General features: G+C 37.8%; 1 protein-coding gene across 1 annotated transcript in view; it reads left to right on the plus strand.

The window, feature by feature from the left end:
* Positions 1-25,526, plus strand: part of MTHFD1L (methylenetetrahydrofolate dehydrogenase (NADP+ dependent) 1 like) — a 155,985-nt gene that overhangs the window by 37,869 nt on the left and 92,590 nt on the right. The window contains exons 14-19 of the mRNA XM_042795947.1: positions 2,037-2,144; positions 3,046-3,120; positions 5,973-6,075; positions 9,478-9,554; positions 13,210-13,350; positions 22,148-22,216. Of these exons, the coding sequence (XP_042651881.1) occupies positions 2,037-2,144; positions 3,046-3,120; positions 5,973-6,075; positions 9,478-9,554; positions 13,210-13,350; positions 22,148-22,216 (573 nt within the window). The remainder of the gene's footprint in view (positions 1-2,036; positions 2,145-3,045; positions 3,121-5,972; positions 6,076-9,477; positions 9,555-13,209; positions 13,351-22,147; positions 22,217-25,526) is intronic.

Raw genomic sequence — 25,526 nt, forward strand, 5'->3', positions numbered from 1 at the left:
ATATCCACATGTATTGCAAAAGAGAATGAGAAAGCATTACTGTTCTCGTGGTATAGAAAAAGGCAGAGAGGCCATAGGCTGGTGGGTTGAGGAAATTTCTTTTTCAAATGTAGATTTAATATTTCTTTTTAGCAGAAGTCACTGAGTGTGGCAAAATGGACTTTTTAGCCAGGTCAATCCTCCTGTGGTAGCATGAGACATGCCCAGAATACTGCAGAGGGGTGAATACCACAATTTTTGCTAGATAAGTAAAAGGAAGATGATTTGGCTCAATAACAGTGATGAAACAATGAAGTCTCCTGTGAAAAATTGTTTTCACAGGTGCTGGCTGTTGGGAAGCAGCAGTGGCTGGGGATCCCCATGGGGGTGGCCAGCCAGGGCCCTTCCCATCCCCAGCCAGGGGCACCAAGCCAGCCCCTGCCCGGGCACTGGACACCTCCATGGGGACGGTCCGACACCAGACTGGGACGTGGGTCTGTGGGTGGGCCTGGCTGGGCAGGGCTGTGGGGAGCTGGAGACCGGCCCTGCTGCGGTGTTGCTGGGGCAGGGGCTGACGGCCCCGGGGGCTGATGTGGGGTGCTGGGCCAGGGGAGAGCCCTGGGGACTGGGCAGGGACAGTCAGGGCTGGTGGTGCTTCTGGGGCCCTGGCACTGTCAAAGTGAAAGAATTGTTTTCTTACCTCTAAATTAGTCTGCAGCTTTCCTCTACCCACAAGTAAATGGGTTTCTGTTGAAGATGGCGTCATTCCTAGCTCTCTTTGAGGGCTTCTGAAAATCATTTGCCGGCTTTGGAAGGAGCCAGCTGGGTGCATGCTTTCAAAATACTCTCACTGTGAAAACAGCAATACTTGGACTGAAGTGCGCACCCTTGCCTAGCACAGCATTCACGATGTAAAGCTGTGTGATCCACATGTTTATGGACAGGCTGGGTCAAGGACAGAGATGAAATGTAGACCACGTGTGGTGTTTATTGCTGGTTGACTGCTGCCATCTGAGCTAGGTGCCTGCCTTAGCCCTCCCTCCCTTGTCCTCAGCTGGCTTAGCCATGTACCCAGGAGCTTCAGCATGCTGCAGTTCACAGCAGGGTTTTGCATTGGTTTCCAGAGTGTAAAATGCAAACAGATTCTCTGGACAATGGGGCATATAAGGATAGTACAGCTAAATTTATGTGTATATTCACAGTGATTGTTTGGAGAGGCACGATGGTTTCACCCTAGAAGAGTTTAATTTAGAGCTCAACAAAACCGCTCCATGGCCTAAACGAGTGAGGTACCACCTTGAAAGTGCACAGTGGATCCAAACAGAGCCCTAATGTCGTGCTTAATTACAGTTTTGATTCCCTATTACATGTGGTGATGAGCACAGTCTAGGGCTTCTGTCAGTTGCTGTCAGTGCCTCTCCACTGTCAGTACTGCAGTGCAATTAAAACTGACCTTCTGATTTCTTCTGTCAGAGGTATATAAAAAATACAGTACCTATGTAACACAAGACCTAATCTAATCTAAACTGCTGATTTCAGATTTTTCCACAAAGCTTTGTTGGACTAACTCTGTATCAGCGAAGTTCATTCCTGATAAGCTACAGGCTGTTCTCCCGTGGCTAGCATAAAGCTGGCATACACCCCCAAAACCAGCACACACGGTGTGCTCCAGGGGATTCAACAGAAATCTGCACCTCTGGTTCAGGTCAATTAGTAAATCTTGACAGTAAACTGATTTAGTATTAATGATGTGGAACCATAGCACTGGGCTTTTTGTTCTTGGATCATTTAGCAAAAAATAAAGACATTTGTGTCTTTGTTTGGCTAAACTAAGAGTAGAACTAAGGGTAGCTTGCCACATACTTGGGTGAAAACAAGTCCTTCATATATCTCAATGTATTTTTCATCCTGATAATATTTCATATATACTGATAGGTGAATAATCAGGGCTGCAGCCTCAAGGAGATAACAACAATGGTTGCTGCTAATCTGTCTGAGATTAATAAATTGATTTAAATGGTTTCTTATAGAAAGATTTTGTTGTTTTCTCCCTCTAGTTCAATCTTCATTTGACTGGAGATATTCATGCTATAACTGCTGCAAATAATTTGCTGGCTGCCGCTATTGATGCTAGGATCTTGCATGAGAACACTCAATCTGATAAGGTGAGAATTATTTTCTGGTATCCACATGACATTTTTTTCTTTTAAATTTCTCAATAAACTGCATTTCAAAGCAGAATGAGTGGATTATCTTTTTATATTTTCACCGTGCCAACAGAAACTATTGCTGAAGCCATTCTACGTTGTGTTGGGAAATTTTGCTTATAGAATGTATTTTTCTGGCAAATATCTATCATAAAGTAGTCTTTAAGATAAGGATCTTATGCCCAGAACATTGTCAATTATTTCAGACTGTACTAAATAGTCTAATAAAAGATGTTTTCTCAATATGTAATGTTCTTTTTAGAAATTTGTATGTTCCTTCTAAAGTTAGAAATTGTGCTTCTGATGTAATGTTTGGTATGATGAACCTTAAGAAGAAGGGGTTGTGAGGAAAATAAACTAGATCCTTTTCTCTCCACTAATTCTGTTGTGACCTTAACACAAATGCTAACCTGAGTCTTCAAAGGGAAGAGAGGAAGTAAAGGAAGGATTGTTCTTTTTTTGGCTACAGTGTTAAAACTGAGCAGTGTTGTCATATCCCCTTTACTTGGTACAGTACAAATGTGCGTTTAGGCCAGTTTGCAAATGATACTTACAATTTAAATAATTTGAACCATGATTAAAGTTTTAAAGGATTGCCTATACTTTTTGTTGTTGTTATTGAGACATAGAAACACAGTGATTTTGGTAATTGGATTTAGACTGTTAAATCATAGGCATTGCTTGAAATCCTACCACCTTCTCAGAATTGCTTTTTAAATCACTAAGCAGAAGTTCACAGCTTATGTGGTTGGGAAATTCTTACTGAAATTAGTCTGAATAAAATAAAAGCATTAGCTTTTTATTTAACTAGTTCCTGGTTGTAACTTTCTTTCATTAACTTCTTGTACGTTTTTTCTAGGCCTTGTATAATAGACTGGTTCCAGTAGTTAATGGCATGAGAGGATTTTCTGCTATTCAGCTTGCCCGTCTGAGAGTAAGTTGTTAATGTAGTCTCTCCTCAATTATAGTATTTCTTCATAAAACGTACTCTGTTACAAAAATTGTTTAAAGTTATTTGAGATATTGGGACCAAGTTTGTATAAACCTCCCTCAAGAATTTATCAAGTCCAGAATTTTTTCTGCAAGTATTGTTCTTAAAGTAATAGGATCTGGGTCTGATATTATTTTCATAACTAACATTTTTGCTATTCTTTTCTCCTGAAATAAACCAATAATGTTTTTAAGTGCTGTGTCTTTCCTGATGAAATATTAAAGTTAGAGTTTTTAAAATACTTTTCCTATTATGGTAGAGTCACGTTTGAAAGCTCACATTCTTTGGTTTTGCAATATTTTCTGGGTTTGAAAGTTTATTATAGCATATACTTCTGGGGTTTTACCGAAGTCAACTTAACAGTGTTCTTCCTTTGAGGGTAGAAGTACATTTGTGTGCTTAGTATATTTTTGCATCCCATCTTGCTTTCTGAATGCTTCTATAAGAGATTCCTATGCAATTCATGTATGAATAACATATCCATATTTGAGGCTGCCATTCTGATAAATAATGAGAAAGCAACATAGTCCACTAGCATAGGGGAAGGAGAATATGACCCCTTTGAATATGACCCTTAAGGACAGCTTCAGTCTTCTGTGTCCAGTTCTATGTTTGTTGTTGGCCTTTGAGTCCTGACCAGTGTTGTTTCAGAGTCACCGGACAGCAGTGTGAATAGCTGCCAAGTGTGAACTTGGAATTTGGGGGTGGAAAGGAGGATAGAGGTAATACTAGCTTCTGTTTTGGGGGGGATATAAATTTCTTGTAACATTTCATGCTTTTGTGCTGCTCATTTGAATGCTAGTAAACCAAAATGTGGATGATGCCTGCTTGAATCTATGGCAGAGTAGATCTCACAGAATTTTCCAGCAGAATTCTGGAGTATTTTCATTTTGTCCTTGTTTACACTGTGTGTAGAGCATCAGGTAGGGGAGGAGGAAGAGTGTTTTGGTTATTCATGACGTACCAACTATCTCTGCAGTTGAAATACATATCTCTCTCTTCACATGAGCTTCAACTCAGTAAAAAAACTGTTCAGCTTTATAACATTCAAATACATGCATCATAATTTCCAATGTAACTGAATTATTTTGCGGTGAATTATTTTTAATATAATGATTCCTTATACTTAAAACCAAATCTTTATGGGATGGGGTTACATTTTTTCAAAAGAAGATTATTAAGATTGAAATTCTTCCCTTACATATGTGGTTTGGACTTGTAATTACAGAAGTTCCCATGTAAATTTTTTTTTTTTTTTTTCAAACTCCTTGTCTAACATCAGGAGCTATCTTTCTCATTCTCCTGCTCCTCAGCTTTTTTTTTCTTTTTCCCAGTAATTATTAACCTAAGACCTCATTACCTCCTTTCTTTAACTGCTGCTATCCCAGTCTTGTCATTGTCTCCTTTTCCATGTCAGCTCTGTTTCTTACTTCCTCCCATCTGCATCCAGACCAGCCAGCTTTTTTTTGTTGCTGCTTAGATCCATATAGATGTTGTTGAGCTCCTGGGAGGGATAGGCTGCTTTCTTTGCAGTCCCAGTGCCCAGCCCTCCTTGTAGCAGTTGAAAGTTATAAAAATGACTGAATATTTTGCTGTCAACTCTCTGTGGAAAAATACTCTGGACAAAATACTCTAGAAAAATGTATCTGGGCAAATGACTGATAAACAAAGCAGGAGGGATAAGCACTGAATTCTGACTGCTATCCCTCAGTTGAAATGCTAGTGGGGTATTGCTCCTTTCTCAATCTGCTTATTTTCATAGAATTGTAAGAACATAACTCTATGTCAAACTGGTTTAAAATTGGCCAACAGATTAGTAAAGTATTATTGCAGGACTGGCAGTAGAGTACATAGGCATTTCTTCATTAAAACCGAGGTGAAAAATCTTACGATTCCAGTGTTCTCAATAGATTTTTGCCCTTCTCAGTACAGTGGGAAATATCCTCAGTGCCTTCATCTCGATCTGAAAGCATCCCTCACAGTCCGAGAGACCAATACTCAAAAAGGTGCATTGTGAAGACAGTTTTAATACTCTGAAAAGGATATCCCCAGCTTTCTAGAAATAACTGTTGGTTTGAATAGGGAAGTAACTGTGGTAGCTCTTTGAAACTGAGTATTTTTGAGTTTTAGATTTGCTTTATTTTTAGTTCTGAAGCATAAGCATGTTTAATTCACTGAAGAATGCTTTCTAATGACAGAGAAAATTAAGATTTTATTTTTTTTTTTTTGTAAAGACTACAGTTCTTAAGCACAGTTTTCTGATCCATCTTTATGTAGATTCACCTAAAAAAAGGTTTGTTGTTGCTGAAATAGTGAATATGTAAAAGCCAGGATCTATTGGCTCATTCATTACAAGCGACTGAGTTTATGGATGATGGGATTTTAGAGCAAAAGCTTTTATTTCATAGAAGGATGATTCACACAACACAACGCATGGGTCTTTCAAAGATTTGCACAAACTAAAGCAAGCAATTAATTATCTTCTCATTAGTAACTGATAATGTTAAATTTTCTCTTTGGTTTACATGAAGAGTTTCTTCTGTATAAGAAAGAGACTGTTAATTAAATGGCCTATGAGTATGTCTCCTTTATTTGTTTCTTTTCTCCATCTACATTTGCCCTAATTTTAGGTACAGGTGATTTCCTGTATGCTTTTTATTTTTTAAAATAGTTTTGGTCCTGACATGCTTCTTTCCAAAATGCTTGCTGAAAGTGCAGGTGAAAAGCCAGAACAGTTGTACCTTTTCAAGCAAAAAAGCCACTTTATTGCCTTTCTTTAACTTGTTTCTGTGTAGAGGCTGGGAATAAGCAAGACTGATCCTGGGACTTTAACAGAAGAGGAGATCAGCAAATTTGCGCGCCTTGATATTGACCCGTCTACCATAACGTGGCAAAGAGGTATGTAGTCAGAAAGCCTCACTTCAACTTCGGTTTAATCATAATTTCTTTCTTAATTTGCTTAATTTTACCTAAATCAGAGCTGTTTCCGCTCTCTGACTGTAAGAACAACCCATGTGCAAGTGGGAAATAGGGATGCATAACAAATTTGAATGCAGTATGTTGCTCTGAACTTGGTTAAATATCTACAGTAACTCAAGAGACTTTCCTAATATTCTGAAGGATAGGTTGCTGTCAGTTTGAGTACATCCCTTGTCTCTATCATGTCAGATAACACATCTTAAAACATATGAAAGTGTCTTTTCTGTATGTTTTACAAATCTTATCCATTCTTTTCTTAACTGTTTCTATTGTGGTTTTAGATTATTTGTACTTACTTTACTTGATTTTGGTCCCTCATCCTCCCTAGCTCAGCAGCCTGGGTAGCTCAGAGACTAAATAAGCTGCAGGGATAACATGTTTTCTTAAAGTGTTTTGAGTTGTTTGCTTTGTTAGAAAGAAGTGAAAGATGTCATACCATTTTGACTATGTACGACAAGCAAACCAATATCCACTCTCACACCCTTAGACAACTCCTCTCTGCATTTTGCTGTTCTAATGCCTAAATTTCAGTGTTTACCTCAACTTCTGTATCTCTTCTTTTAAGCAAGTAAACACTGCATAAAGTTTTGAGTTAAATTCTTTTGGATTTTATTTTCTTCCTAAGTTCTCAAACACCAAAATTATTAGTTCAAAATCATTGTTAAATGAAATGTATTGTGATGCTCAGAGAAATAAGATGAATCTATGGAGAAGTGGAGTCTTGGCCGTGCTTTACTGTATCCTCTCTGTGCATGTCATCTCAGACTTGGGATATTTTTCTCAATATAATACTGGGGGATGTGGCAGAAGATGGTTTTTATTAGTCACACAGTGTGTCTGCACGGAAGAGACCTGTATTAGGATGAAGGAATAATATAAATATTTAGTGTAATATGACTCTTCGGTTTTTATCAGCATGGATTTGGGAGGAGGCAACATTACTCAACTGCTGTTAACCTCAAGTGAGTTATTTCATTCATCTCAAACGATGTTAGTGAAACTTTTATTTCACACAATGCTATGTGATGTACATATCTTAAATATTTCAGAAAAAAAACTGTTTCAGATAACTTGGAAAATGTTTTATTTTGGACTGTTTCTGCAATCCATATGTCTATGAAGCTTGTTACATACAAGCGAATTTGTAGGGGAGAAGAGAAAGCTATCACATTGCTTGAAACTTAATTTTAGTCAGGACCTTAGAATTGTCACAAGCTTAAAGCTCATTGTCATCTTATACTAACTTGAACAGGTTCAACATACTGAAAAGGAGGAAAACTTCCCCTTACTTGTACTTCCCCTAGTATTCAGATCCTGTTTATATCTCTAGAGGATGAGGAAGTAGATATACTAAACCTAACACTTGGTTGAACTTAAACTTTCCTGAAACATTTACTTCGGGTAAAGAAGAGGGAAAATTTGGAGAAGGAAAAATCGCTTTTGTGGCAAAACCACTTATTTCTTATTTTACTGTTTCTAAGTGCAGCTATTGGATTCTTCCTGGAGAATGAATTCTGACCAAGGATGAGAAAGCCAGTGTGTCCCAGTGACCAGAAAGAGTTGTAGTGGTAATTATAATTTCATGGTGAGGTTACATGATTTCACTAGGGAGGGCCAGATAAACAGCAGCCCCACTGGCTGTCGTGACTGGTGGGAAAGATAGTTCCTGCTCTCAGCAGTGCCTGGGTAGGCAGGAAAGACAAGGCTGCTTGTGAGACTGTGCTTCCTAAGAGGCAAAGGGCTAAGTTTGTTCTTGAGAAATCGGCTTGCCATATGGCTTCATGTTGGCATATGGTACCACAGCTTGGTATGAGGCTGCTGCTTCCATGTACCAGTCTCTGTTCTGCAATTTCTGCCAATACTGTAGTATTTTAGAGTATGACGGTATATAAATAGAAGCGAAAATGAGTTAACCAAATCTGTGTTGCACCATCCCTTAAATGGAATTCCTGATGAAATTAGGGGCCTAAAGACCATGTAGTGGGAAGAAAGCACGTATGGTATTTACAACAGCCTTATGAGAAGTGTCCAAGAAGGGGAAGTGCCTGAAATCTTGCTTTTCTTTCAGCTCACTCACAACTCTGTATTGGTGCTGTGTAGGGCTGAAATTCAAAGTGTCTCTTCTTCAATAATTATACTGTCCTCTTCTGTACAGACGAATTTGTTAATCTCCAAAAGCAGCAGGAAAAGTGGAAGGAGGTGATTTCACTGACCTTCAGTACAGTCAGCTTCTCCAGAGGTTCCTTGATTCTCTGCCTCTAAATGAACAGGGCTCAGATCTACATCTACCAGAAGACTGACTAGATTGCCAAGCTACAGGCTGAACTGATCAAGAGTACCTTCCACCCTTTCTTTTAGAGTTGGTGCAAACTGAAACATTTGTAGGGTTAAAGAGCCTGTAAGAAAGAGGGAGCCTATTTTTGCATTCTTTAGGGATTGCCATTCGTGGGAAGGAGAGGTCTTGGAGTTTGGTCTCATTTCTAACAAACACAAACATCATCGTAATGTTTCTTCCTAAGAAACACCCTATTAAGTTCTCAGCAGAAGAGAGAGCTCTTCCACTATTCTCGCTCTTTGGGTCCTACAAAAGCACATTTGAAGTTGAATGTTTTCATTGCAGAATTGGAGAACTTGGCTTGTGATGATTGTTAGTGAAGTTAGCTATTCCCCAGGATGGTTTGGACATGCCCTTGCAATACTAAAAGCGTTTCCAGGTTAGAAATTGTCTGAAATTGAAGCTGTGTTAAATAGCAGATAGTTGGTCTTGGCAGTTGAAAAAAAAAAAACTTACTCTGAATGCTGTGTAGCTGAATGTGGAGTTAGTTACTGTGACATGCAAGAAAGTGACTTGTCTGGAAGAACCGATCTAACAACATAATCATCCTTTAAAAGAGAAACAGACCAAGTTTAACCTACATCATGCAGTCTTAAAATCAATTCTTAACAAGTCAATGACAAAGTAAATGATTTAAGGTAGGTCTGAGGTGCATTGTGTCTACTAAGACAGATTTTTCTTATGTAGGTAAAATATTAATTTGTATGTTAGAATATTAAGAATCTGTTAGCTTCAAATACTGTTCAGAGAAACTATATTTGAGTTATTTCAACCTGTAATCTAATGGTATCAACTAGAAGAGAGAAACCAAGTCAGTGCTAAATGCTAACATACAGGATCATCATTGTCAGGTTACACTGTTCAAGTAGCTGAATCTTACATGTACAGCAGCAGGTATGCCTGAAAAAACATCCAGATTTCTGAGTCCTTGTTAACCTGTTTTGCTTTTGTTAACCTGTTTTGCTTTTGCTATGCCCTCATTTCAGTGGTGGATACAAATGACAGATTCCTGCGCAAAATAACACTCGGGCAGGCAAACACAGAGAAAGGATTTGTCCGTCAGGTAAGTAAAGACAGTTAATATATCTCATTCTGGACAGATTTTGCTTTAGAGGCTGAGAGATGATTCTGTAGTTCTTTCAGCATACTACTTTGAATTGCAATGCTAACATCTGTTACTGTTGTATAGTATTCTTGCAGTGAAACTGATTGGGTTAATGAGTAACTGAGTATGAAGTTCCAGAAACAGAAACCAATGCATATTGCACAATGTGTTGAAAACACTTGAAAAAACTGTGTATGTTAGAGGTTCAATATTGTCATCCTATGAGTATAAAAGGTACCCTTATGCCCACATAAGGTTAATTTGTATGATTTTTCTTACTTTTTTTTAAGTCCGTCAAACTGTGTCTGTAGTATTTATGTAATTTAAATGTGATTTAAATTTAATGTTAAAAAACTGGGGGGAGGGATGGGTCATGTGTTGTTGATCCCATTGGTGAGGACTGAAAATGGCCATTAGTTTTTTATTCAGAGTTTTTATTTTCCTATCACGCATCTCAGCTTTGGGCTGTAAACTGTAGGAACTTTGAGAATGTACTTAATTGTTATATGTGGGCTTGAAAGGGATGGTTCAGAAAAGAAGCATATGTATGTTTTTCAGCAGTGTAAAAAGCTAATTTACATTACTGTATGAGAGCTTCTGTAAGTTTGTTAAAGCACTTACTGATAAATTGAAAGTCAGACTTTTCCACCACTATCTGAACAAGTGTTCCTAGTGTCACGTGGGTAAATTCATTTCTGAAACAATGCAGTGTGGAACAGCAATGCCAGCTGGAACAGACTCATTGTGGTGGTGTGGAGTGGCTCCTGATTCAATGAAGATATAATCTAACACTCTGGATCATTAAATTCATGAGGTTCTTACTATTTTGAGGTGAAGTAAATAGCTATTGAGGTAGAGATAAGGCTTTAATTCATTTTCTAATGCCTGTCTTTAAGCTTTCTTTATCACTTCAGACCTCATCTAGGCTTTGTGCCTAAATAAAGAGACGAAAAAGTAGTGCTAATGTTTTTGCTCAGTTCAGCAGGTAAAATAGTCAAATTGGAGAGAAGATCTTGAGAGAGAAATCATAGAATGGTTTGGGTTGGAAGGGACATTAAGGATCATTTAGTTCCAACAACCCTGCCATGGACAGGGACACCTTCCACTAGAAAATATCACTTGTTTTCATTTTGAACACAGAGGCTAGAGACTTTTCTGTCTATAATTTGCAGAAAAATCAGTATTAGCTAATACTCATCTTTGATAATGGGCTGGAACTACAAAATATTATACTTGGTACAAGTTCCTTCAACACTTGAGACATTTTCCTATGTTTAGATTTGTTTCAGTGACTCAGTGTGATTATTAGCTTTGAGCCAATTTCTGCCAGCATTATTGTGCAGCATGTTACCACTGTAATTATGCTGCTAAGTTAAATATGGGTTATTTTATTATGGAGTACTAGTTGACACGTGGCAGTCTAATGTTGCTTCTGTACTGTTTTGGCTAAAATGACTTTGCATTTAATTTTGATGTGTTGGACTGATGCATATCCATTCACATTTTAACATGGACTTAGTGACTCGAGAAATAGAGAACAGTTAGGAAAACTCATTTCAGAGCCTATCCAGAGAAAACAGGACTTCATAGTTAACAGATGCATTTTACAAATAGTTGGAGTGATGTTTTAGCACTCTTAAAATCAATGACACCTGTGTAAAATGGCAGAGCACAGCAGGCACAAAACTCTGCATTTTAATGAACAGGGATGCTGTGGTTTCTAGAGTATTACATGACTGATGCCCTTGATCCTGCGATTGAATCCATGTGGGTGGATCCTTTCATCAATAGAGAACTAACTTTACAGCTAAGGGTTCTCTCAGCACTTCATAGGTGTATAAAGGTTATTAGAGTTAAAATAGCACCTGCTACCACAGCCTTTTTGCCTGTTTTTTTCAATTAAATATTATGTCACTTTTTGAGCATCCACCTGGTATTGCTTTTCCGATCCATTTGGGTTTATCTAGAAGCAATGATTAAAACGTTTTTTTGGTCTCCTGATAAATATTCTGATACAGTTAAATAGCATTCCGGTATATGGGTTGGACAGAGATTTCTCAGGCTTATTTCCTCTCTCCCATGCGCCGCGATGACTTATCGGGGACATTTTTAACTTCACAAAAGATAACAGCATCCATGACATTGCGATGCTAAGAGCGTTCGTTGTGTACCCAGCTATTCTGTTATGTATAGAACTGCTTCCAGGGAACATAGAAAATCTGCTTGGTAACTTCAGCATTTAATTTGAATCCCTATCCTGAAAATTTCAATTACAGGATTGTTTTTCGTGGTGCCCAATGCAGAAAAGTGCTGGGGTGTCTTCAGAAGTTTTCACTAGAAATGCAGGTACATAGAGGTCAGCCTGAATAGGGCTGCTGTGGGCTGTAGCTGTCAAAAGCAGGAACATAGGTTAAAAAGGGGCAGAAGCTGTTAAAGTACTAGGCAAATGGATAGGAGTGATAAGGTATATGTTGAACAATTCCCTATGTAGATGCTTCTTAAAAACAGGCAAAGCCCTCAGTTTGAACAGATTCCTCTGGTTATTAGTCAGTCTGAGACACATCTGGTAGAGGTCTGACATAGAAACAGTCCTGGGGCTTTTTTTACATAGATAGCAGTAGGATGTCAATTACTAAATTTTTGTAAAAGCTTTAATTGCTAGAGATGGAGAGATTACAAAAGAAGCTGCTGTTCTTGTTCACCCCCAACACTGCATTCCTATCACATAGTACATTAGTGGCTCTGCCTTTTCTTCTCTCTTTACGTTCTGACAGCATGTGCCCTGTGCTTTACTAACAGTAAATTAGTACAAATACTGCTAATGTATACTGCAAGCTCTTAAAGAAAAGTAAGGATTCAGCTTACGTTGTGCTGAAATACTACACAGTGTGGATGTATTTCTACAGGAGCAATAGAGCTGATGCCACATATGGTTCTTGGGGTTTAAATTGTATATTTTTTAGTGTTTTGTTTTTTTTTTTTAAGGGGGACAAAGATATATTTTACATTATTATAGGTCAAGCACTAGACCTAGCAGCACAGACTAAATTTTGAGTTTATGTAGAAGAAAAAAATGATCAAATGTAACAAGAATGTTTTTGAAACCAGAATAAAAACCTTTTGGCGAGCATTCTTAAAAAAAAAAAAAAAAACAAAAAAACAACAAAAACACCAATAACAACAACAACCAAAAAAAAAACCCAAAAAACAAAACAAAAAAAAAAAAAAAAAAAAAAACAAACCAACCCCATAATGCTGTGCTCATGTCAGTAAAGCTCAAAACACATCTGGTGATTTTCTTTTTTGCCATAGGAAAAAAATCTTGGTCCTTTAGGGAGCTTGTGCTAAGGATAACGTGAGCCAAGGGGCTAAGCATTATGCAAGATTGGTTCCCAAGTAAACGAAATGTAATGAAGAACATTAATGAGGGAATATAAACAAAGTGTTTGAAGTTGCTCTAGTCTTGAGAAAACTCAAAAGCTGTAGGTCACAATTTAGAACTTGTTTGAATTTCAGTGTGAAATCTGTCTTTCCTGAGTCTATTCCTGACAATTCCCTGTGAGTATTTGACCTGACTATGATTTGGTTCATGATTCTCATTTCTATTTTACAGGCTCAGTTTGATATTGCTGTTGCAAGTGAAATTATGGCCATCCTGGCACTTACCACCAGCCTTCAAGATATGAAGGAGAGACTGGGGAAAATGGTGGTGGCTAATGACAAGAAAGGAGAACCAGTAACAGCAGAGGATTTGGTATGTTCAGTGCTGCAGACCTGTGAATAACCTCTGATGCGTTTGTTTAGCCTCTTGAAGTATTAAAAAGGCAGGTGCGTGCCAAGGATTTTTCTTTGAACAACACAGTCAGATATCAGAGACAGATCTTCCTCTGGGCCAAAACTTGGTTGCAATGAGAACAAGATGTAGAACTAATTTTTCTGACTCTCCGGCAACATGTGGTTCAGGAAGTTTCTTGTCTCCATAACCTGCTTAGATAGTTTTCTGCAGTTCTTAAGTCATACAAATTTGGTGCTGGAGGAAGTCAGAGTGTGGGCTCCCATTTAAGAGAGCTAGTAATGTTTGCTACTGTACTTGTAAAGTGTGCTCAGATGTTACAGTGATAGTTACCACATGAGTGCTTATACCACTAAATCAGAATGGAAACAAGCTATTCTTAATTCATAGGTTGCTGATAGTGCTTGGGACAGGGTTATCTTTTCACACTGTTAAGACTTTTTCTTTCTTACATTCATTAGTTTGGTATTGTTTCCTCATTCCTTACTTCAGCTTCTGAAAGAAGTCAACATCTTCTTCTTCCTCATTCCTTACTTCAGCTTCTGAAAGAAGTTAATATCTTCTTCCTTTATATCAAATTCTAACCCTTATATCCAGGCTGTGAGTCAGTAAACAGTGGTTGGAAGCTCACACACGTTTGAGTACAGCAGGTTCTGGTGCAGCCAGAAGCTACCAGCTAACTCTTGCAACCCAGCTGTACACCAGGATTAGGCTCACTGTGATTGGCACTAGTTTACTGTAACATTACTCGAATTCTGGAGCCTAATTGCCAAATTAAGTTCATATATTGTAGATTCACAGCACACTCTAAATACAATAAATATGATAATGCTTTGCTTTTATGCTTTTTTGTCATCTAAATATATCCTTATAACAACTATTATGTGTCTTGGAGCTGTGCTTTCATGCCACCCTGCAGGCAATGACTGTATCACACAATGTGTGTTTTTTCCTGTTTCTCCTTTTTATGTGGACATCTGCACAAACTTACTGCGTTTTTAGAATGAGCAAAGGAACCAGTATCCTGCCTTGTCAGCAAAGATAGCAAATTCACAAGCCAGCAATACCTTCGCAGCCCTAATGAATTCCAGTTTAATAAGGAAATGAAAACATAATACCTAAGCTTGTCTGGATTTAAGATTGAAATTAAGATAAGGGTACCAAAATTTCTAAGTACAGTCATCATTAAAATTCAAAGCAAATCAACTACTCTCAATTATGCAGGAGACATGAAGAACTGCATTTAATATTCTAGCTGTTGAAGTTTTGATTGTCCCTTTCAATTGCATAACTTTGTCTTGGCCAAATGGAGGGGACTGGGGAATTTTACTTTATAATGCATATGCAAAAACTTTCAAATAATTCAGTGTCAGAATTAATACTACATTTGAAATGCATTGTTTTAATCTTGATGCTACTTCTGTATCAAGGTATTTTAATGTATTAATACTGCAAAATATTTAACCTGTCTTCAACCACTTAATGATAATCTGCTTAATGAATGAAACCAGTTCCTTTTCTGTAGTCTGTTTCATCTGTACTTGCTCTGTGGAAATCCAATGTTAGGGCTGATATGATGAACAATACACAAAGAACTTTTTCCGCGATGTCCCTAAAATGAAAATAGTGCTCAGCAAAATGTCTGTTACTAATTCAGTTTTCTTTGGCCTTTTTTTAAACAAACTTCCTATGCTTAGCATCTCAATCATTTGATAGTGTCGCTTGCACTGAACATATGTTTCTAGTTCTTCTTTAAAGCAGTGTTATATATTATACAATAGAAGAACTGCCCAGAAAAAAAAAGAAATCATCACAGTGCCAAGGATATGTATTATGACCATCTGCAGCTATGCTGCTGCATTTTTTTTTTCTTCTGCAGGTTTTCTTCATACCATGCACTGGGAGGTCTTGGGTGCATGTCATGATTGTGAAGTGCAGAAACTCCTGTCTCCTTTGTTTGTGGAGCATGTTAAAAATGAGGATGAGAACTTTGGGAAGAATAGGAATGTGATTTCATGGTTAGGACAGAAAAGTGCCTTTTTGGAGGGTTGAATTCTATTTCTGTATTTTTCACAAAGCTTACATATGATGCTGTACCCATATAAACTGATTGTTTCAGTGTGTGAGGAGTTACGCATTCCTCAATCTGGCTTGATACCCAGGAGCTAAAGAGCTGTAATGTATGGAAAGAATGAAACACCATCAAGAACTTTGAATCAGGAGAAATGATTTTATGTTGTCTCAGGTTGAGTATCCAAAACTGGTGAATACTTTTGAGTTTGATCCATGTGTGTGCCAGTTTCTCTTCTGAAAACAGGAACAATTGTTCATTTCTGCAGACTTATTAATATTGGTGAAGAAGTCAGATGCTGTGATGTTGGGATTTAAGAAATTAAATTATTAGTGGGTTTTCTTCCTAAGATTTCTTTATCAAATTAAATACTGCTTACTTTGTCCAAGGGGAGAGAGCTTATGATTAACTGTACTCACTTGTGAAAGTGGTGCTCTATAAAGTTGAATTCCCTGGAAATGATAGCAGGAGATGGATAATCACAGACCATACCATAACATAATTTATATGTACAAAGAAGACAAATTTCAGTTCTATTGGGTAGCATTTCATCTCTGTTCCTGGTTTCTTCCCACAGGTGGTCAGTTTGTTTGAACAGCTTGCAACTAAACCTGCTGTTTCTAGACTTTAAATGCAGTATCTACTCTTCCCCCTGCTGCTTGTGCTGCCTATATTGTTATTAATCTTCTGCAAGCCCAGCTTTTGACTCCTCTTCATTTGGACTGCACAGGTTGTATCTCTTCCTTGTACATGTTAGAAGAGGATTCCTGTAGGATCCAGGAGAAGACACCTTTGCTTGTGGTCCAGGTGCCCAGATGCAGAGCTGGTCCAGCCTGGTGCAGACTGTAGATACAGTTGTTACATCTTAGGCTGTAAGAACACCCTACATTGCGTCTAAAGCTTTCTGGGAAGGATGGGGCAAGGCTAAGCATTCACTAATGAGTATCTGAACTGTAATTTTAGTTTTCCCCAGGCTTCTATCCTGAGAAAATTTTCAGATGTGGTATGAGGTGTGATATGAAGCCATTCTCCTCCTGAATTTTCATCCTTCTTTTGAGTCAGGGTCAGAGAAAGGTAAAGCTTTATAGCTCAGAAAGTAAAGATCTCAAGACAAGTGGACATAGGAAAAACAATATAAATGGTTTTTGCATGCTCTCAATCCAAGACCAGTTCAATCAATTTGACTTCAGTTTTCATAAAACAAAAGAAAGTTTAAAAGCTTCGAATTATTGTAGCCACTTTACATGGAACATTTTAGCCCAAAGAACTGCAATTGCATATAGCTTTAACATTTTAAAGACAGCTTTATCATGAGAAGTACCATGCAACCTGAATAATAGGTGGTGGTCAGTTCTACCTGTCACTTATAAAAATTCTGATGGTTTATGTTTTACATATACTACCCAAATTCAATTTATACAAGTTTAAATATTTGACAGTAGTCTTTAGTTCATTGGAATCTATGTGAACCAAAACCACTAAACCTTTCTCTGTGATTTGTTTCCAGACATACACACAATATACTTCACAAAACACAATCACTCTTAATTTTGACTTTATATGCAATATATTTATAGTAATACAATAGTTAAACCTAAAATACACATTGGCAGATATAAACCAGATGCAGAGTCAGGCTAGGAGTAATAGAAAAAAGATAAATTGAATATTTCATGAATTGAGAAGACTCCTTCCACAAGAGTAGTGGATTAAATATCTGTCCTCTGTAATAGAACATACAGAAGTCTTTGCCAAAATGTGGTGCTCATTGTACAGTATTTTGAAGACTGAATTGCTTTTTGGCTTTTACAGTGTAGTAGAACTTTGATGGACACATGCCATATCTTTATGTGAAATTAAATGGGTATGTATGCCCTAGATCAGTATTTCAGCAGTTATGAAAAATATTAAATAAATATGTCACTATTTTTTCAAATAAGACTTCTTCTCAGCTTACTTTCTGTGCCATGCTGTTAGAGTTCAATAATTCCAGGACCAAAAAAAATAGCTTCATGTTTACCTTTATAAATGATCTGTCAGCTGAATATATTTTGTTCTCTGGTTCATCAAAAACATTGTGTACATACTTCAGTTTAAGCACAAGTAGTTGTAGTTCTTCTCAGCTTACAGTTTATGGTTTAGTCTTTTTACAGAACTGATACTGCAGAAAACTATTACCATTATTAGAGACTCTAGTTTCAAATGAAGGGAAGTTACAAGTACTTCCTTATTTTTCTTATAAAGAAAAGGGTTTTTCTCTTCCCTTCAGTCTGTGTAACCCTTATTCATTTCACAGTAGTTACTCTCAATCACCTTCCTTGTCATCTAATGCTGGCTTTCATTTCCACTCTTGATAGACTTCAGAGACTACTCCACTGAAAGTTGTTTTGAAAGTATTTTGGTTTTTCATCTAAGTGTGCCTTTCCTGTGTCACGTGTGTATTTTCTTTTGTGCTCTATGATCTTTGCTGTCCTGGGGAGCATACCTGCTCCAACAGCTGGTTTATAGATGGAAGGGATATTATTTTCAGAAGTACTTGGGATCAGGTCCAGGAGGGAACCCAGGAGAGTTGAAAGTCCATGTACATTTGATTCGGAGTCCTACTTCTTTCTTCTGACAGTGAGTCAGTGGAATGCTAATGATCTCTGGGTTCTCACAGGCTTAATTGGTGTCTAAGCCTCATATTCTTTTATAAAAATTTTATCTACCTTCTCTGAATTAGAAATGGGAATCTGATTCCTTAAATAGCTTTGAGAATCAGATCCAGGACTTTGAGCTGTGGGAATTGTTTGCTAGCTGCTTGGAGGATTTGGGGATATGAAGGAATGAAAACTTTATTCTGACAGAGTTGTGTCAGATAGATATGAAAACTTTATTGGCTGTTTAACTTTTAAGGACTGTTGTTGACACCAAACCTGTTTAAGAACCACAGAAGACAGATAGACATAATGTGTGCAAATTGGAGTCCTTGTATCTTTTTTTCTTTGCTTTCAGCTTCAGATGCAGTGAATTGTTGTGCCCAGAATACATATCTAATATGGATGAAGTTTCCCAAAAAGTTAAAATGCATAGGAAGTATTTTTTCCTTCACTATTTTCATCAGATTCATGAAGAATTATCAGAAAGCAAAGGAGACAAGATTTGATCCAGGATTGTCTAGAACAGGGAGGGGAGAAAAAGGTCTCCTGATTTTCTTGTTCTCCCCCAAAGCCTTCTTTCCAGTCAACATGGCTTGGGTCATCAAATAGCTATTTGCATGCTTGCTTTCAATGAGGTGGTGGTCTCATTCAGCATGATGTAGACAACAGAAACCTCTAATCAAGTAGCTGTAGCCGGCATGGGTTAACCATTGTCAGTCCTTGGGCAGGTTTCCCAAGAAGAGTATTATGGCTGATCTGTGGCTGCTCAGGTACTTAACCTTACTATTGACCAGCTGGAAGATCCATTTCACATTTTTTCTCAAGAAAGTTGAAGAGCTATTACTGTTGCCTTTTACATGGTAAGATTGTACACTATCTCAGTGTTTATGTGCTGAAAATTATCAGCAATTGTTTCTCTTTTAGCATAATGATGAATAGCTTATGCTATATGATGATGGAAAAACGGAGATGCAGGAAGAAAATAGAATTTACCAACCTTTCCTTCAGAAGTTTCTATTACCTATTGCCTCCTAACTAGTGTGTGTACGTGGTTGTTTTCCATGAGATGGAAGATGGACAACTTTGCTAGCAACGCAAAACTATAACAGCTAGTTAGTAGTGACAAGCACCATTTCCTTCAGCTGGGAGTGGAAGGGGAAGAACTGTGCATCTTGTATGAGAGATTCTGTCCCAGCTGGCTGCTGAATTGATCGAACAGTAGGAAAAAAACAGGCTTGTAGATCTATTCAGTAACTATATTGCAAACTCTGGGTTTATTTCTTTAATGAATTCAAATTCTGCACTGTGATCAACAGAAAAAAAGAATGTATTTGTTTTGATAAATTAGTAGGATGAAATCTGGGGTTTAATGAAGAAATTGCTAGGATTGAAATTTGTTCCATTTCATTTTAAATGGTTAGAGCTGGGACTGGGTATTCACTATTTTATTTTGTAAGTGCTTCAGCTTTGGAAGTGAATCAAATCAGTTTTATAAAGCAAATTGTTATATTGAACAGATTTAAAATTTAATATCCTAAGAAATGTACCCACATTTAGAAAGACTTTTACAAATTACTAAAATGCGAGAAATTAAAGGCAGTAATAGAGGCAGTTCTTTTTACATGGTCCTAAAAAGAAAACTCATAGAATCACAGAATAGTTTGGGTTGGAAGAGACCTTAGAGACCATCTGGTTCCAACCCCCCTGCCATGGGCAGGGACCCCTTCCCCCAGCCCAGGGTGCTCCCAGCCCCGTCCAGCCTGGCCTGGAACCCTTCCAGGGAGGGGGCAGCCACAGCTGCTCTGGGCAACCTGTGCCAGTGCCTCACCACCAGCACAGGAAAGAATTTCTTCCTTACATCTAATCTAAATCTACTCTTTCAGTTTAAAACTTTGATGCCTTGTCCTATCCCTACACTGACAAAGAGTCCCTCCCCATCTTTCCTGTAGCCCCCTTTAAGCACTGGAAGGCTGCTATAAGGTCTCCCCTGGAGCCTTCTCTTCTCCAGGCTGAACACCCCCAACTCTCTCAGCCTGGCCTCACAGGGGAGGTGCTCCAGCCCCCTGATCATCTTTGTGGCCTTTTCTGGACCTGCTCGAGCGGGTCCATGTCCTTCTTACGCTGCAGTCCCCAGAGCTGGACACAGCACTGCAGGGGAAAATCCCCTCCCTTGACCTGCTGGCCACGCTTCTCTTGATGCAGCCCAGGACGTGGTTGGCTTTCTGGGCTGTGAGTGCACATTGCTGGGTCATGTTGAGCTTCACATCAACCAACATGCCCAAATTCATTTATAGAAAAAATATTGAAGTTACATTTCATTCTAAAAGCAGAAGATATTACAGGGTACCAGTTAAATAAAGCTTTATGAAATATTGTTGAGATTTTTTTCTGTGTTTTTAAATTCTTTAAATAGTTTATAATCTTACCAGTTAAACCAGTCTGTAGCTATAAAGGAGCCTGTGAAAGTGAGAAGCAATAGTAATTTAATTTTTCTTTTTAAAATATTTTCCTTTTCTTTGTATTTAGGCTGTCTGCATTGGATTCAAATCAGAGTAGTTGGGTATAGATGCAACATAGCACCAGGCTGCTTCTATTGAAGTGATGAGGCCTCAGCCATTCTGACAGAGAGCTGGCTTGCTGGTGTTTCCTTGCATTTTGATCCTGACTTCTAAAATGAATATATTAAGAAACAGAAATTTAGTCTTTACTAATTCAGAATGTGGAAAACTATTTTGTTTTGCTACCAGTTTCACTTATTACCTCTTTACTGGATCTGGTGGGGCTTGTAGGTAGTGGAGGTTTACAAAATGCAAAGAGCAAAGAAGCATCTTTCCCTCTTCACTCTTCTCCAAGGAAACAGTTGCTATGCTTTAGTAGGAACCATTTTTACTATTTTGGTTTCAATCTGTTTTTATCTGAGCCAAATATTCCGTTTCATTTTCCTTTTGAAGTTTCTGTTCCGATGTGATGGTCAGAGAGGGGAAAGTTGAATTTGTATAAAATACTATACTTATGTAATGACTGCACACATTTATGTCTTTCATCCGTCTGTCATTCTGTTTTTCACAGTTTCATTGTTCAAACAATCAAATGAGCCACTGCTTATAACACTACTGCAGTTTTTTCCGTCCATGGTCTAGCTCTTTCAAAACAAAATACATTTTCTTGTCAAAATCAAAGTAATTTAGGAATAAATTGAAATATATGCTTGTCGTTTCTAGATAGCAATCTACATATAGTTTGATAGTGCTGTGAATGCTCTATAGCCATTTTTTTCTAAAATGGATATCCGATTTTTGAGTGGAGGGATGTCATGTCTTTCTCTTATTTTAAATTCAGTCACTGAAATTTTTACTTAATATCCAGAAAAAAAAATTTTAGGGAAGAGTAAGGTGTTATACAGCTAAAATGCAGGAATTCACATGGCTCCTTTTGTGCTCTCATCATCACAGTAGGGCACCTCTAACTTTTAATCTTGTGATATATTCATTATCTACCCCTAATCAGCTCTGTGTCTACTTTCATCCTGTGTCAATTACAAATACATTTGTACAAGTCTTGAAAAATACCCTTTCTGGTTGTTGCTAGCTATTGATTCATGCTATTGATTCTGTCATGAAAGAAATACATTTGTCATTTCTTTAGGCAGTTTTAGCAAGTTCTTGCTGCCTTGCTTTCTCAGGTCTCAGTGGCCTTATCTTACGCTTCGTCTTTTGTTCCTGTGAACATCCTCATGCTGATCACTTCACTCTGTTTCTGGTCTCTCCATGAAATAGGAAGGCTTACTGTCTTTTAAGTGTATTCAGAGCAAAATCGCTACGATTTCTGTCATGATCAGTATGTTAGAATTCTTGAGGTAACATTTAAATAAATTCTTTGTACAACACTGTAACACAGCTTATCCATTATGGTTTATGAACACACTTTCTTTTTCTCCTTTGAAGTGTGTAAGGTTTTTTCCCTGTTTTAACTGTAAGCTTAAGTGTAACTCAGAAATGTTGTATCTTGGAATTGACTTCCTTAAAATGTGGACCCTCTTATTTTTTAGGGAGTAACGGGTGCTTTGGCAGTTTTGATGAAAGATGCAATTAAACCCACACTAATGCAGACATTAGAGGTGAGTATGGCTTATGATGCTTGCCCTTCTCCATCTTTCAAATTCCATATTGTTCTTGTCGTGTTTCTCTCCAGTGACTATGCTTAACTTTCAAGGTTCAAGCCAGGGTCAAATCCATAAAGGCATTTTAGCAAATATTCATTTGTGTATGTTAACAAATCAACTCTATCTGCATGTATACTTTTTTGGTATTTTTTTCCTTTCTTTGAGACTCTGGCTTTAGTCATAATTTTGCTTAGTGTTGCAAACAAGCTGTAGTACACTGTTGAACTGCTGAGCACACTGGAAGGCAAGTTAGGCTTCCGACTAATAGACTTCCTTGTTTCCAATCTTGTTCTTCTAGGTAAGTGGTTTTTTTATATATATATTTTCTTTATATGTATATTCTCATGAAGATTTCCACAGCCCAGCATTTTGAGTGGAAAATAGATGCTTTGCTGAGGCCATTCTATTCTGTATTATAATTTGTGCCATTCAGAAACACAGGAGAGTTCTTTTGCCTGTTTATGCTTTTCCAAAAGGAAGCTCCTAGCCACTCTGTCTTGCCATAGTGCCTTCAGGGATTAAATAAAGCTTTGCTGGCCTATGAGAGGAATGTTTTACACTTCCCCTAGTGAGCTTTCTTTCAATAGATCAAAGAATGCAGAATTATTGCAACCTAACTTTGTGTCTAGGCAGTCTAGTACTGCCTTTCCAGTAGTAAGCTGAATGATGAGCAATATTCATGGGAAAAGGTAGCAAGACAAATGGGGAAATAATGAAGTAGTTTTGGAAACAAATGCATTTGGAGGACAATTAATGCATATTATTGAAAGTTTGACCATCAAAGTTACATAGCTGGAATACTTCACAACAATTCCTGGTACGGTAGAAAGTTGAAGGATGTAGAAAGATACCATTGCAATGCCTGTTTGGTAAAAATGGCTCATTTTCTACATCATGTCAAAGTGATAACTACCTTTTTGCTTTTGTGTTTGAATGGGGGCAACTTCCTACACTCGGCGAATTTTAGAAAAATAGAATTTAAGTCTGTGTTATTTTACTATAGTCATCTTGATTATTTTCTCCTGCAAAGAACATCAGTTCCTTCATGGGGCTGTATGAAGAATATATGTGTGTGTCAGAATTTAATATAACATCCAGTACCAGAAACTGGAGGTCATGTAGGATCAAGAATGTCACGGCCAGAACTGTGTTTAAATCACCCCTTGGATAATACTGTGCGTGTTAAGCCATCAGTGACAAGGTAGCTTAGATTCTGATTGTTTAGTCTGCATCAATCTATTTGCACTTTGTATATCTGAGAATAATGTGGTTTTGTTGTATTGTTCTAAAAAACAATTATAAATGTCAGAAGAGTTTCTTTTGATCAATAGGTATTTGGTTCTAGGACTTGCATGCTTTTTTTTTTTTTTTTTTTTTTTTTTTTTTTTTCCTCCCCCACTCCATTTTTTTATATTCATGTTTCGATGCAATAAAAGTCTTGCCTTTTATGTGGTATTCTTTTCGAGTCTAATCTATGCTGTGGCTGAAACATCTGACAACTTTCATCAACCACTATTGCTTGTTAGGAGGACCCTGACCACAGTACCCAAGAATATTTTTTGCAAAAATTCTTCTTACAAAGTTATTTCTAAAACAGCAAACTAAAGTAGCTCAGAATACAGCTTCATGCTCCAGTCCTGCAATTTGAGTCTCAAAGACAAACTTTTGTTACCCTTTGAATACCTGTTAGCTTGCAGGCTACTCTGAGTCACCTATCCAAGAACGGAAATCTCCGGCGCATCAATCTTTTCCAAGTTAGTGCTGTGCTTTGGCTGATGTTTGCCTCTTGGACTGTGTCATTGCTCTTGTGTAGAGATGCAGTGGCCTACTCTGTTACTGCCCATGCTGTTGTTGCTGGTCTTGAGCCTCAAGCTTGTGTCATTTTGTGAATAAACACCTTCTGTTATTTTTAAGAACTGTTAATTTTAAAAACTTCAGTATTTCCAGTAAAAGAGTGAGGGGAACAAGGAAGATATTTTGCCCGGCGCACTTAAATGTAGTGCAGTGATATATCTGAGTTTAGAACTCCCCAGCATGACAGATTTTAAGACAAGCTAATCCTGAAGGGGTGGATGTAATAATGTCTCTTCTGTTTCTGATGAGTATGTGAATTGCAAATCTTTCTTCTCGCAAACCAGAAATGAGGAGAACTGAAGCCTAAATTACAGTTGAAATAATCCTAATAAGTAGCATCCAAAAGAAGAAAGACCTATTAAGTTTCCAAAGAAGCTACCAATAGTAAGTGAGCAACATAATCGTAATCTCTTCAGGAAGAACAAGTTTTCAATACAGGTGTAAAGACCTTTAGCAACAGCACCATGACTTGACAACAGTAACATCAGAAATGATCCTACAGCACACAGGTGGTGGAAAAAGAGAATAAAATGATTACAGAGAATGCAAACACAGCCCAGACTGTGCCATGGACCTATTCTGCAAGTAGGGATGAAACTGTTCACCAAAGCAGGTCTTCCCAGACCACTTCAGTATTGGGCAATGGCAAAAAGACTATCTGAGGAGCAGGAGATCTGGATGACTTCCAGCTGATACTGACAGTTAATTTGGCATAATTAGTAAATGATAGTGTATGTGGGTAGCAGTGGCTGAAAGTAATCATTGCAAAGATAGCTGCACTCCTCTAATCTGGCGACAAGCCGGTAGATGGATATTGTGTTAAGCTGTGGAGGTCTGAGGAGTTGCTTCTAAGTGCCTATGAAAGGGGGGAAGAATGACCTATTCCGTAGATTCGCACCAGCTTTATATGGGTGTCTGCATGCACTGGAGAAGAGGTTTAGAAGTTCATAAATCAAAAATGACCAAATGCCAGCCCTGTGTGGAACTGAACTGGTAACGTGTCAATGCTTTTTTTCATATGTGAATTGATGTGTGTGTTTTAATTTGCTATTTTTTAAAGGCGTTTCTGGGTGGCTTGATTTTCTTCACAACCCTGCTACTTTATCACCAGAAATGCTGCCTCAAGGTGCTAGTGATTGACAGTGTTTTATATGCAGGAAGGACAGTAAAATCTCAAAATGGGAAAAGTCTCAAGATGGGGCACTCCACCTACAATAAATGTAGGCTTCAGTAGAACTTATCTCCAATACTGCAGAACTGAAATGACTTTGAAACACACATAATGATTTCATAGCGTTGATCCATATTTCTCACGACAGATTTGTTCCCTCGTGAACTGATCCCTCAATGTTTGCCATTTATTTATACCATGTGTAACAGACCAGCTGCTCTATGGGACAACTCTTTGTAG

This window comes from Tyto alba, unplaced genomic scaffold (genome assembly GCF_018691265.1).
Source record: "Tyto alba isolate M040663 unplaced genomic scaffold, T.alba_DEE_v4.0 Super-Scaffold_22, whole genome shotgun sequence".
Classification (NCBI taxonomy): domain Eukaryota; kingdom Metazoa; phylum Chordata; class Aves; order Strigiformes; family Tytonidae; genus Tyto; species Tyto alba.